This window comes from Candoia aspera, chromosome 3 (assembly GCF_035149785.1).
Source record: "Candoia aspera isolate rCanAsp1 chromosome 3, rCanAsp1.hap2, whole genome shotgun sequence".
In the NCBI taxonomy this organism is placed as follows: domain Eukaryota; kingdom Metazoa; phylum Chordata; class Lepidosauria; order Squamata; family Boidae; genus Candoia; species Candoia aspera.
Window position 1 is genome coordinate 69,585,019 of NC_086155.1, and position 13,076 is coordinate 69,598,094.

Here is a 13,076-nt window from a genome sequence, read left to right on the forward strand (position 1 = left end):
GTTCAGCTGAAGCCTGTTGTTCCCCATCCCGACCCCTAGAGCCCCCAGGCACCAAGAGAGGGCAGTCACAGCATCACTTACCTCACTCGGGATGGTTATGTACAATTGAGTATCATCAGCGTATTGATGATACCTCATCCCATGGTGACAGATGATCTCACCCAGCAGTTTCATGTAGATGTTGAAAAGGAGTGATCAAATAAACAAACTTTATATTCCTTCCTTTCACTTTTAACAATCTTGATCTTTAGTCCCTTCAAATAATGAACTTGATTTCTTTCCATTTTTATTTTGTCCCTTCTCACAAAATTCTTCAAAGCTTTAAAAGGCCTCTTTTGTAAATCCAATACAGGAAAGTTATCCAGGTCATTCTTTTGGTTTTTTTATTTGTATATCCCTTTGAATTATTAAGACAGCAGCCAGTTTCTTTTATATGTCCAGCATAGCATCCTTTTCCATATCATACCTGTAGTCTGACATTTTTAAATCCACTTTCAGATCAGTCTCAATTTTGTCAGGTAAAACTAGTTTGTCTTTCATAACATCATTTAAACACAGTCCATCTACAGAGGCACACTCTTAAAAATTAATTTCTGGGTCCATTGTTCAAAAATATTCTTCAATATGTCCAATGTTAAAATATTTTGCTTCATTCTGTATTAGTAAGTCAAATTTAACTGTTCTTCTCTTTGAACTGTAATCTTTAGTTCTAGTTCCCTCTAGTGTCCAACCTTCAAAGTCCCATCCTATCATTTTTTAAAAAAGAGAATTAAAAACAAAAGCATTTTCCCATGGGAAGGATTCTTATAATTAATTCCAAAATCTTATTTCAAATCCATCTGGACCATTAGTCCATTTGTAACTTTCCAAAATCAAACTTCTAATTACCCTTTTGCTGTTTATTCTAAAATATATATTTTTAAATACTTAAACTTGTATTTAAAACTTCTTTCACCAAGGATTGAAAGAAACTCACCTGGTGCTGTAAAACTTGTTGATCCAAAAGTTCCTAATAGTTGAAAAGCAGTTAACAAGCAATTTCTGAAAGTGATTAGAAAAGGAAGTATGTGAGCCCAGTGTCCTTTGAAAAGGCGCTGACCGTGGTTTGGGCTTGATGGAGTTCCCTTCTCTCCCAGAGCTCTAAACCCACCAGAGAATGCTGTTTTGTGGTCTCCTTGCGAGGAGCAACTGTATGGAGCACTTGTGGGTGATCTCAAGTCCTCTCCTTGTTCAGAGAGGAATTACAAAGAGCCGGTCTACTCGCCAGCTCTTCATTCTGCCACAGTCATTAGCTCTGCTTTTAATGGAGACATCTTCAGTTCACCATTTCTTCCCCAGAAGTTCTATGGAATGGACTGGGAACTCTGGAAGTTCCCCGGAAGTTCTCCAGAACAGTTTGCCATTTCTACCCAATGAAACTGCATTTTGGAAGTATATGTGTGAGTTGGTCTTGAGGCTGGCTTGTGGTCAGCTTCTAGAGAAAAGATATGTCAGCATTGCTCTTGGTTCAGCACCATCCTTTCTTTTCCTTGTGTGCTTACAGGGACAAGACCGTGTGCTAGATCCATTAATGGTGGGGAGGAGAAACAGAACTACTGCTCCCTTCTTTTGAAAGCATGGCCACTTGTGCAAATTTAGAGCTGCCATTCAAGTCCTGAAGATTTGCACTGAGGGAGAGAGAAACTGGTTGGGTCTCTTGCCATGCAGACCTGTACAGAAGGAAGTCTATGACTGTCATTGGAAACCATTCCTATTAAGTCTAAACAATAAGCACCTCTGAGTAGTGGGGCTTAGGGGCTAATTACCAGGAAAGTGTGAATAAAATTCTTAAAAATGTAGGACTATGAACGTCTTTCTCATCTGCTAGTCTTACTATGTTCAGTGGGACTTTGTGATTTGTGAGTGTGCCAGGCATTATAGGCAAGGTGGTTGGCTTTCTCCTCTGTAGTCTCACTTCAGTAAATCACCAGTCAACACAGAGAAGATCCACCATGCAGCAGGAATGGGGAGTGTTTATTTTCAGGATCTGATTTTTCTAGACTGGTTTATGCCACTGTTCCCAACTGCCCCCTCCCCCCGGCATCTCACAGGTTAAAGTAATGTGAACTAAAGAAACATACAGGAAGACAATAGATCAGAAAAAGGCCCTAAAAGGATGCAAGTAAACTCTTTGAAAAGAGTGCTAAACCCATAAAGCCATAAAAACTGACACTATTCAACCAGTGGGCTGAAAGAGCATGTACCTGTATTCAGAAACACCTTGATTGACAAGGTAACAGGCACAGAGGAGGAATTGCACCAAGCAGGAATATTGGGAGAGATCCATTCCACTTCACTTACACCTCCTGTCAGCTGGCCTGTTCCTGAACCTACAATTAGCAGCGTTTCGGAAGAGGACTATACCCATGTAGCAGGTGCAGAGAATGGGGTGCAAACAGCTCATTCCTGCTGTACCCCACACAGTCTTTGTGCTTGCTGCCTGTTGGGCAATTTGACAGTGGGCTAAACTTGCCATTCTAAGCATCCAACTAACTTCATCCCAAGAGCCAGTTTGGTGTAGTGGTTCAGGCATCAGGCTAGAAACCGGGAGACTGTGAGTTCTAGTCCTGCTTAGGTACAAAGCCAACTGGGTGACCTTGGGCCAGTCACTTTCTCTCAGCCATAGGAAGGAGGCAATGGCAAACTGCCCAGAGTCCCTCCTTTGAGGGCGAGATGGGCGGTGATAAAAATTTGATAAATAAATAAAAATAAAATAAACCAACCACTTCTGCCTTGCCAAGAAAACTGCAGGGACTTGTCCAGGCAGTCTCTGAGAATTGGACACGATTGAACAGATAAAAAAAAAACTTCATCCCACATCAAAATAGTGATTATTGTTTTCACACTGGCAGGATGGGAAGGAAACTGAAGCTAGGGAATCTACCAATCCCTTTCCTTAGCTTGGCTCACAATAACTGGGTAAGGACAGCACCATTCACCAGTTTCGTAACTACAGCACAGTGTTTCTCAACCTTGGGAACTCTAGCAACTTTGACATCTTGCTCTTGTATTAATCATATTAGACTGCACTAATGGAGGGTGAATGCAAGCATCAATTTTTTTTTGCTAGGTAAATACCCTTAATTCAATGTCTGGAGGTTTCAGAGCATGGGCTTTCTAAGATTCGGAGAAGACTGGAGGCTGAATGATCTTATGAGCTTCCCCTTCTTCTCACAGCATGCTGTGTCAATGATTTTTCCTCCATTATTTTTCTCCACTAAAGTCAAAATAAATGAATTACTTCTTGGGCATGTATTCTAACTGATTAGTTGTACTCAACATGAATAATATTGCTCCATCTGATCATTTCAAGTACTGAATCATATACTGAACCATACTCTAAGCAGTTGCCCCGTTATCTCTCTCAAAAGGCCCTGTCTCAAAGTAATTTAGACATCACTATTCATTCCTTTTTTTTTAAAAAAAACACAAGAATAATTGATACTGATCCCTTGTAAGTAAATGTACTGGCCAAACTCAAATGTTTTAGTGAACAGGAACTGGGATTTCAAATGTCTTATATATGAAGTGAAATCAAAATTTGTTTACCATTAATATCCACAATTTTCCTCCTTTCCCCCCCCCTTCTCATACTATTTAGCTCAGTTGGTTACTGGGGAAGAAAACTTGACCACAACTGGGCAATGCCCAGGTTGTTGGAAGTGCATTAAAGCACATATTACCAACTTAGAGGTGAGCATCGAACTGTACTAACATTGTTGGACTTCTTAATGTTTTTATACATTCTGTCAAAGCTTATCAGAGTTAACCTTAAGAGAAAGAACTAAAAGAAATACAGCCTCTTAGATCCTTCTGAAGTAAAGTTGATTAGCAATTGTTTTTTTATTTTAATCTTGAGGTTCAACAAACAGAAGTAGGAGCAACATAGTGCCAAAGGAACAGAGCCAATACAAATAGAAATCTACATATGAGTTACCATAAATAAGGATTCTCATACGGGACTATAAAACTGAGCAGCAGAATTACAAAGGACCTGACCAAAGGCAATTTAATATTAATATTGTACAGGTAAAAATCACTAGACAAGAGGAGATGAATTATGACCAGAAGATTAGCCGTGGCAGAACATGTTATCTATCTTGGAATTTTTATTAATTTGCTCAACTTTTAGGTCAGACTTTTAAAGATCCTTGCCAATGTAATCCAAATAACTTATATATTTGATCAGATTCTATTTCTGCTTTTAATGTTCTGTAGTTGTAGAAGGCCTGAAGATACATGATATTTTTTGCAGTAGGGAGGTTACCCATTTTCTCCTGTGGGTGTGCCAAACAACCTCTAATGCCTTTTAAAAAAAAAATTCCACTGTTAGAATTTTTTATTTCCTTACCAAGTTCGTTTCTGAGCCGGGACCAAAGAAACAGGCAGTTGCATGAAATTAAGTTCTATATTCTTCACCCAAGAGCAAAAGCAATGACAGCAAGCTGTTGGGTGGGTGATCGCACAGGACCCCCTTCTTACAGCACATTATATACGTTCCATTCAACTCCTCCTTCAGAATACCACCCCTTACTCAGTTACCCATACGCCACCTTAGCATCATTCCATATTAGGAACTTCCTTCCTTCCTTCCCTACTAGGGCCCCTTGACCATTATTAAACAATACCTTTCCTCTGGAAAATCTATCTTTGGAATGTACACCTTATCTTGTTTCTATGGGCAGAGCTATCTATCAAGGTCTGTTAGAAAGGAAGAGTAAGGCCAACACAATTCTTCAAGGAAATATAACGTGGTTTCAGAGCCATCATTAAGAGTGCAAATGTTTCTAATATATTAATACTAAATATAAAATATATTTGTATGTAAGTTCAATATACGTAAGATCTTCTATCACCACTTTGATATTATTATTCCCATTCTGATGGGTGCTATGATACTGAACTAATGTGGTTTGCTTATAACTTAACATATTGCACGTACCAAGAGAACTGTGGCTTGTGCAAGAAACGATTAACAAATCCATAGCTTAGTGCAGTATAATGTGTGATCCCAGTCTACAATACAGTAATAATGGACTATATTTGTGTTGTTTACAAAATAAACAGCTTAATGTTGCGAACGTAAATACACACATATTCATCTTAATCTCCTGCGAGGCTAGCCTCACCTAAAATCAGCAGCCACAAGCCAATGTAACTATCTCCACTGATTTTAACGAGTCTGCTGAAATACTCAACCTCGAGGGAGCAAAAGAGAGAAGTCTAACGTCACGACGCGCCCCCACCCACCCAAAAAATCTATTGCGCATGCGGCCGGCCTTTGAGGCGGGACCAATGAGCGGGTCGGACGCGCGCACGCCCAGTGAGTCCCTTCTCCCGCCTGTCAGTTCCGGTGAGTCGGAGAGTGTCCGATGGCGGGTGGGGAGGTCGATTGGCTGGCTCGCGGTGGAAAGACGTGGCGTGAGGCAAAGGCGGGATTTATAAACGCTCCGGAAGGGGGTCGAGCACGCGCTTCTGGGTTCGATGGGGTTTGTCGTTTCCTGTCAGGAGGAGCGCTTGTTCCCCTTCGGGAATCAGGAATTGGATCCTTCCCCTTCCGGAACCGTTGAGAAATCCCCAAAAGCCTTGCCAATGGCCGGGAGTTACGCCAATGGTGGTGCTGATTTGGAGGGCGCCAGGCTGGGGATGGCTGTGCTGCAGGCAGGGCAAGCGATACAAAAGCAGGGCGACTTTTGGTACGAAGCGAAATCTTCCATTCAGGAAGGGAAGAGCTTTCGTGGACTATGGCAGGACAGAGATTGTTACCAGCCTCCTCTTTTCTTCCAGAGCTTCTTTGCCTTTAGGAACTGTGTTCCCAACCACAGCGTTTCCTGGTGTGGGATGTGACTCTTATGGAGTAGAATGAAGGCTTTGCCTACGGAAAGTATGGGAGTTGAGGAAACATTAATTGTATGCACAGGTTGCATATGGGGCAGTGGTTAAATGTCCACAGGAGCCCTAATCTGGTTTCCTTCCATAAATACCAGTGATGCTTCCTAGATAATTCTGCTACATTCTGTGGAATATTTATACATTCTTGTATAAACATACATACCCATCATGCTGTTCCCTCTGAGGTATGTAATGTTATGCAGTGTGCAGAGAAAGAGCAAGAAATTTAAAACATGAAATCAGAAAAATAAAAGGAAATACTGTATAGCTAAAATTAGTTTACATCAATACCATTCAAGATACTACTTATCTTGTCCATATGAACCATCCTTGCTTCTATGATGTCCATATGTTGCTTTTTCTTCTTTAAATTTCTCACCTCTCCTTTAGAATTTCATCAACACCAATCAACTTTCAGTCTTCCCTGTCCTCTCAGCACTCACTCCTCAGATATTTATTTATTCTGCAGTACAATTTTTATTCTTTCTGTATGGTCAAATCACTTCAACATGCTACTTTCATGCCAGTCACTAACTTCTTTATTTGACCCACATTAATTTGGCACCCACTTTTTCTTGATTTTATCTCTTCTTGTTTTAACACCTGGCTCCCATGCATACTTCTTAAGTACTACATTCCCACTGCCTTCAAATTCTTTATTTTTCCTGGCATCAGTCTTGCACTTCCCAATAAGAAAGTGAGCAGAAGCAGAACTATTTTTTTTTTTGCTTCTTTTGATAAGTGTTTGTTCCTGGTTCAGACCATGTATTACCTACTGTCTTTATACCAACATTTATCCTTCTTTAAATTTCTCCAGCCATTTTCTCATGCTACCAAGGTGTGCAATTTCATATACTTGTTATAGTTTTTCATCATCTGTAATCTGCAATCCTTCACTCCATATTCCCTGTCAAACACAACTACTCTGACCTTTGATACTTTAATTTTCAGATCCATATTCTTTGTTACACTGTGCATTCTGCCTAACATTGTACTAATTTATTAGATTTCTATATCACTGCAATCTAATCAAACTTTTGGTGGCTTGCAAATAAGAGAAAACAATACATTGAAAGCAAGAACAAAAAAAGATAACCAAAAATTAATGACCCCACAAGCATTCCTTATACATTTATCTATAAATATATTAAACAATCAAGGGACATTACACACCATTGTCTTACTCCTTGTTTAATGCTGAACCATTTTGCTAAGAATTCTGTTTATTCTCAGGCATGCTTCATTACCTTTCAGTTTTCTGCATTTGTGCAAACTTGAATCCTAAACTAATTATGTAGCTAAAATGTGATTGACTACTTTGTGGTTTTGTACATTGCGTGAATGTAGTCATTGACATGGTGACCAGGACTGATGTGACTATCAGTGTGGATGATTCCTGGCTGGAGAAGGTTGCTTTAACAGAAGTTAGAGGCTGGATTCACGCAAGTTGCCAACCATGGTTTTCAGGCAACAATGACTGGGTTTAATACAGAATGCTAAACCATAATGTGGTTTGGGTCTATCATATTATGAGACAGATAATCTGGTTTAATTAAATGGGTGAAGAACAAACATCTTTTCTGTATAGGTATGTCAAAATCAAGCTTAATTTGCTTTGAAATGTAGCACTTGTCAATACTTTGTGAAAAGTACTCCATTTCTATTTGAATCTTATAATATTTAATTCTAAGGCTGAGGTGTATGCATAGTATTTATTTATTTATTATTCACATTTCTATCACCACCCATCTCCCCCTAAAAGGGGGACTCTGGGCGGTTTACAATAAAAAATAGTATACTTGACATTGGTTTATTCAACCCAATTTTCTGGTTTCATATGACACACTGAATCACAAATTAACTATATTGGCAGGATTTCTAAAATGCACTGCTTTGGATAGTTGGTATTTAGTATAGCCCTTTCCCTGTAGCTCAGTTAAAATGATATTCACCTGCCCTTGAGCCAGCAGATAACAAAAATCAGAAAATTTGCTATCCACACTGCCCATTCCAATCTTGCAGAAGTCAGTTGCGGTGAGCCAAGAACAATCCTGCAGCTTTACCAAGCAGCTTGCACTTGCCGTAGACTGGCTGTCCAGTGTCTTTGCGATTAAATCTGAGGGCTTCAGTTGGCTGCCTGGAAAATCAGGAAGAGCTCTCCCTTCTTACTAGGCAGTTTGCTGGAAGGGAAGGGAAGGGAAGGGAAGGGAAAACACTTCTCAGAGGTCTCTTGATTGCAGTGCCAACAGAACTATAGTAGAAAAACGTCAGAATATATTCACTTGTTATGGGTTGTTGTCAGCTTAAGTAGGAAAACATGGTTTTAAAAGTGGAACAACTAAGGATTTAAGCTTGTGTCATGCAAGGGTGGGGATGAGATGAAGATAATGCCTTGGGGATATGGTAAAATAAAGAAGTCCCCAAGGTATATTAATCTTGTGATTAAATGCAAGCAGGACAGAAACTCTACATCATGCAAAACAGTCATAAACTAGTACAACCAGCCTGTTATCTTTTGGACAAAAATTACGATGCAATTAGGTCAGATTTCAAAAGTAAAGGAGGTATGGTCATGTATGCTACCACATATATATGTTTCTCAAATAGAAACAAAGGCTGGCTTTGCACAATACACATTTTAGCCTAGTGTTGTGCAAACTCTATTAATTAGCTTATAGTTCAGTGTATGTAAACACCAGAAATGGAGTTAATTGATTAATTTGCCATCTGGCCTGGGGATCTGGTGATGTTGGTGGGAAGCCCACTAAATGGCTATGTGTCTAAGAAAATGAATGGTACCCTACTGCAGATTGTGTTTTAATGGTTTTAAACAGTTCATTTTTTAAAATGTTTTCAATTATTTTTGTGGTTATTTCTGGTTGTTTTTGTATTTTGGGGGGATTTTTAACCTTGTAAGCCACCCAGAGTCATGGTGGTAAGATGGGCAGCAATATAAGTTTGATAAATAATCAATCAATTAATTAATGTTCCACAACATCCATTGAGATGTAATATATATATATAATATTAATTTATAATAAAACATAATAAAATAAATTTAATATAACACTTCAGCTCCCTTTCCTACGTTTATACCTGTATTTGGGAGTAAGTCATCAAGAGAATTTATTTATTAATGGAATATGCATATCATTATGTATAAATTTTTATCATAACTGAGGTTTCATGCATAACCTAACTCTTTTTGTTCAGTATGCTATGCAAACATAATCTCTGCCTGCTATAAATTTTATAGAAGAGGCAGTTCTTATAAAATTGTAGAATTTTGTTTCTAGAATTGAGATGATTACTTTAACTATACTTCTAAATATTATTACAGGGGCTCACATTCCATTTATTTATCTTTTTTAGCTCAACCAATTCCTCTCCTTATCAGTCGTCCTAATATTTAACCAAGTCAGCTACTTTTTCCTTCTCATAAAAAGAAATCAGTGGATCATGATTGTTTCAGCAGCATTTCTGGCTGCTGTTCTATTATCTGCTATTGTGCTGGATTCACCCTTTGTCTTCACTGGTTTTATTTTCCCCATAATAGCATTATGGAAAGGCTATATTGGGTTGCTGCCTTTAGGAACAGAGTTGTGTGATATCACAGATAAATGGTTTTATTATGGTCATAGACTAGGATAAAACAATGTGTGATATAATTGTCCCTTTTCTTATTTCCAGGGTCTGGATTGAAGAACGGCCATGGAGAAATGGAGCTTAATCACGATTACTGTGTTACTTGGACTTATTGTCCGTTGGACTGTGTCACTTGGCCCTTACTCAGGTAGTACACATTCAGAATTTGAGCCAGTGCATAAAGATAATTTTTTTTAGACGTTCAGATTATGATAGTGGGAAGTCTTAAAATCAAATAAATATGGGATAGTTATACAAAATGTATGAAGTATGAACAACTGTTTTGTATTTTTATAGAACTACAAATATCAGCATAACTATACAAATAAACAAAAATATCTTATGTTTGCTCATTTTTTCAGTATTATTCAGGTATATCCTGAGCATCCCATGTTTAATGTTTGTTTGAAGTAAATGCACGGTGTATTGTTTGAGCATCTTATAAAACTAGGATGATTTTAAAAACCATTCTTTTTTATTTAAGAATGGTCCACATATGAACAGACTAATCTAGTATTTCATCATTGTACTAGTAGTTATGTAGGATTAGGTCCAGGATGCACTACCTGAGATGTTTTATGCAGAAATTCAATAATAATATTAAAATATTATAAAGTGAGAAAAAGAAAAGAGAGAATGTTTTATGCAGAAATACAAAAATAATATTTTAAAAATTGATGAATTTAACTTTAATTAAATTTAAATTAAAACATTTAATTTTGTCCGGACCTTATCGAACCTACATGTTAAATTGTGCCTCCCAGGTACACAGTTGAGAGGTCACGTATAGCCTTCTGCCTCTCCCCCCCCCCTTTTCTATTTGTTTCATCTTTAACATGATTGAAATCATGTGAAGAAGAAAGCAAGCTCATACTTGTTGACTCTGTTTATTCGGTAAGTCTATTTCTGCCGTTGTTCATATGTTAAAAGCAAAGATTGGAGGAAGTGGGGTTGGATTCAGTTCTATATATGTAGCCTCCCTACTGGATCATAGTTGTAAATCTCTTGCTCATAGGGTAGAATGTCTTCCTCAGTTCTGCTAGTGGGTATGGGCTTAGTGAAGACAGATGCTTTCTCCTGTTCCATGGATTCTAATCACATATTTTTAACACCTTAATATGTCTCTGTTCCTCAGATACAATCCATTTTATGGCAATCATCTTTTAAACAGGATATGTTATTGTGAAGTCTTGCAACTGCAGACATTTCAGGAATAAAAACTGAAAGTATGGTATTAAACATATTCCAGTAAAAAAATATTTCTTATGCTCAGAAGTAGATGTCAAAAATTGAAAGACTCAAACACTGTATTCAGTGTTATTGTTGAAGTTGTCTCTTACTTGTTCAAGTGAATTACAGGTCCTTGTTTAGCAATCACAATTGGGACAGGCAGCTTGGTCATTAAGCAAAGTGGTCACTACGTGAAACCGTGACTGTGCTTATGATCTTTTCAGCTTTCCTTTGCTTTACAGACCCGTGAAGGTGGTAAATGTGAGGACTGGTTGCAAAGTTACTTTTTCATCACTGTTATAACTGCAAACAGTCGTTGTATGAGGCATTCGCTAAATGAAGACTACCTGTAATAAGATAGAATAATATCTTTTTCTTAGAGGAAATCACTCATAAAATCTAGGGTGAACAAATGCATGGTACAGGTAGTCCTTGACCTACAATCATTTGTTCAGCAACTGTTTGAAGTTACAACAGAACTGAATGAATGGTAGTTACAACCGGTCCTTGGAGTTCTGGCTGTCCCGGCACCCCCGCAATCACGTGATCATGATGCTTGGCAACCATTCACACTTATGACCTGTTGCCAAGTGCCTTGCAATCCTGTGATCACCATTTGCAACCTTCCCTGCTGGTTTCCCCAGAAAGTCAGTGGAGAAGCCAGCAGGGAAGGTTGCAAATTGCTGAGGTAAGTCTCCCCCACCCACATACCCTCTTCCAGCCCCTCTGTGCTCATGCCTCATTGGCCACTTGTGCACCCCCATGCACCCTTCCCAACCCACTCCGCATTCCAACACACCCACCCCAACCCACACGGTGCCTCTCACGCACCCCCTTGCACCCTCGCACCCCGACCCACGTGTCACCTCTTGCGCACCCTCTCACCACCTTGCGCACCCTCCCTGACCTGTGCAGTGCCTCTCGTGCACCCCCTCACACCCTTACGCACCCACCCCAACCCTCCCCTGCACCCCTCACCCCCTCCCCTACCTGGCAGCAGCCACTTAACCTGCCTACGGGCCTGGGACTTGCAACTTTCTGCTGGCTTCCCCACTGACTTGTATGATTGTACATTTCATATTGCAGTATACAAAAAAAGTTTTCATTTCTGTATCTGAAAGAATTTTAAATATTTTTCTCTTTAACCCTGAACAGACATTTAGAAAAGAAAACATATTCATTTCTAAAGTATTAAATAAAAGGCACTAGTAGAATCATAACAATGCACAGTATAATTTCTAGTTTAACATCTCTCTCATCTTTTCTTCCTTTTGTGTTTTAGGTGCAGGAAAACCACCTATGTATGGAGACTATGAAGCTCAAAGACACTGGCAAGAAGTTACTTACAATCTGCCAGTCAAACAGTGGTATGTCTCTATTTCCATTTATATAAGGAGTGCCCATAAAGTGTAGGAAAAAGAATCTTAGATTAGCAGTATAGCTTTGTACACATCTATGCAGAAGTAAGACCAATTTTCTTCAGTGGGGTACCCCAGACAGGGTTATAGAATTGCAATTATTTTTCAGATCCAATATACTGTAGTATGTCTATTCAGATTTATCTCAAAATATGTCATTACAATCATATATTTGTATTCAGTATCTATGTCTACAGTGGTTAGGAAGCATTGGGCAGATTAATGAAAAAAGATTAAACAGATTTCAAGTGTTAAAACATTTCTAAAATAGGGAGTTGAACCAGAAGCCACTGGTTTTTCATCTCTGGCTTTATATCTGATGTCTCTATATTATGCTCTGTCTTTGAATAGAAGCACATGTGTCTTCTGTGCTGTTGCTTCTCTCTAAGAGATCTATTTTGATTGGAATCTGAAAACAGGGGAAAAAAAGGATTGCTATATTACATTCCTGTTGACCCATTAGATGAGCAAGGCACAGGAGAGAAAGATAAAGCACTGAAGATACAGTTCTTCCTAACTGTATCTTCAGTGCTTTATCTTTCTCTCCTGTGCCTTGCTCATCTAATGGGTCAACAGGAATGTAATATAGCAATACTCTCTCAAAGTATCATGGGTCAGGGGAAGATTATGATTCAGGATATATAATGTATATGCAGGGTGTTGAGGTTTTCCTACTAACGATTAAGACTGCTATTGTACCTAATCATTTTGGCCGGGTGAAGAGGTTGTATTTGATTGTCTCCTCTCACGTGCTTCATGCAAATTGCCTGGGGGGAGGAAACCTGCCCGGACTTGTTCTTACTTCCTCTTTTTTTCTCTCTGCCGATATGTAGCAAGCCAGGAGAGCTAAGT

At 38.9% G+C, this 13,076-nt stretch overlaps 1 protein-coding gene across 3 annotated transcripts in view; it reads left to right on the forward strand.

Moving 5' to 3' along the window:
• Window positions 1–5,348: 5,348 nt before the first annotated feature.
• The window catches only part of ALG6 (ALG6 alpha-1,3-glucosyltransferase), a 32,727-nt gene continuing 24,999 nt past the window's right edge, over window positions 5,349–13,076 (forward strand). Inside the window, exons 1-3 of one of the 3 annotated variants that reach the window (XM_063298055.1) lie at window positions 5,349–5,392; window positions 9,622–9,724; window positions 12,089–12,173. In XM_063298055.1, the coding sequence (XP_063154125.1) occupies window positions 9,643–9,724; window positions 12,089–12,173 (167 nt within the window). In that variant the 5' untranslated portion in view covers window positions 5,349–5,392; window positions 9,622–9,642. Of the gene's footprint in view, window positions 5,393–5,712; window positions 5,736–9,287; window positions 9,349–9,621; window positions 9,725–12,088; window positions 12,174–13,076 lie in introns of those variants that run through there. The other 2 variants (XM_063298056.1, XM_063298054.1) reach the window with 2 other exon arrangements.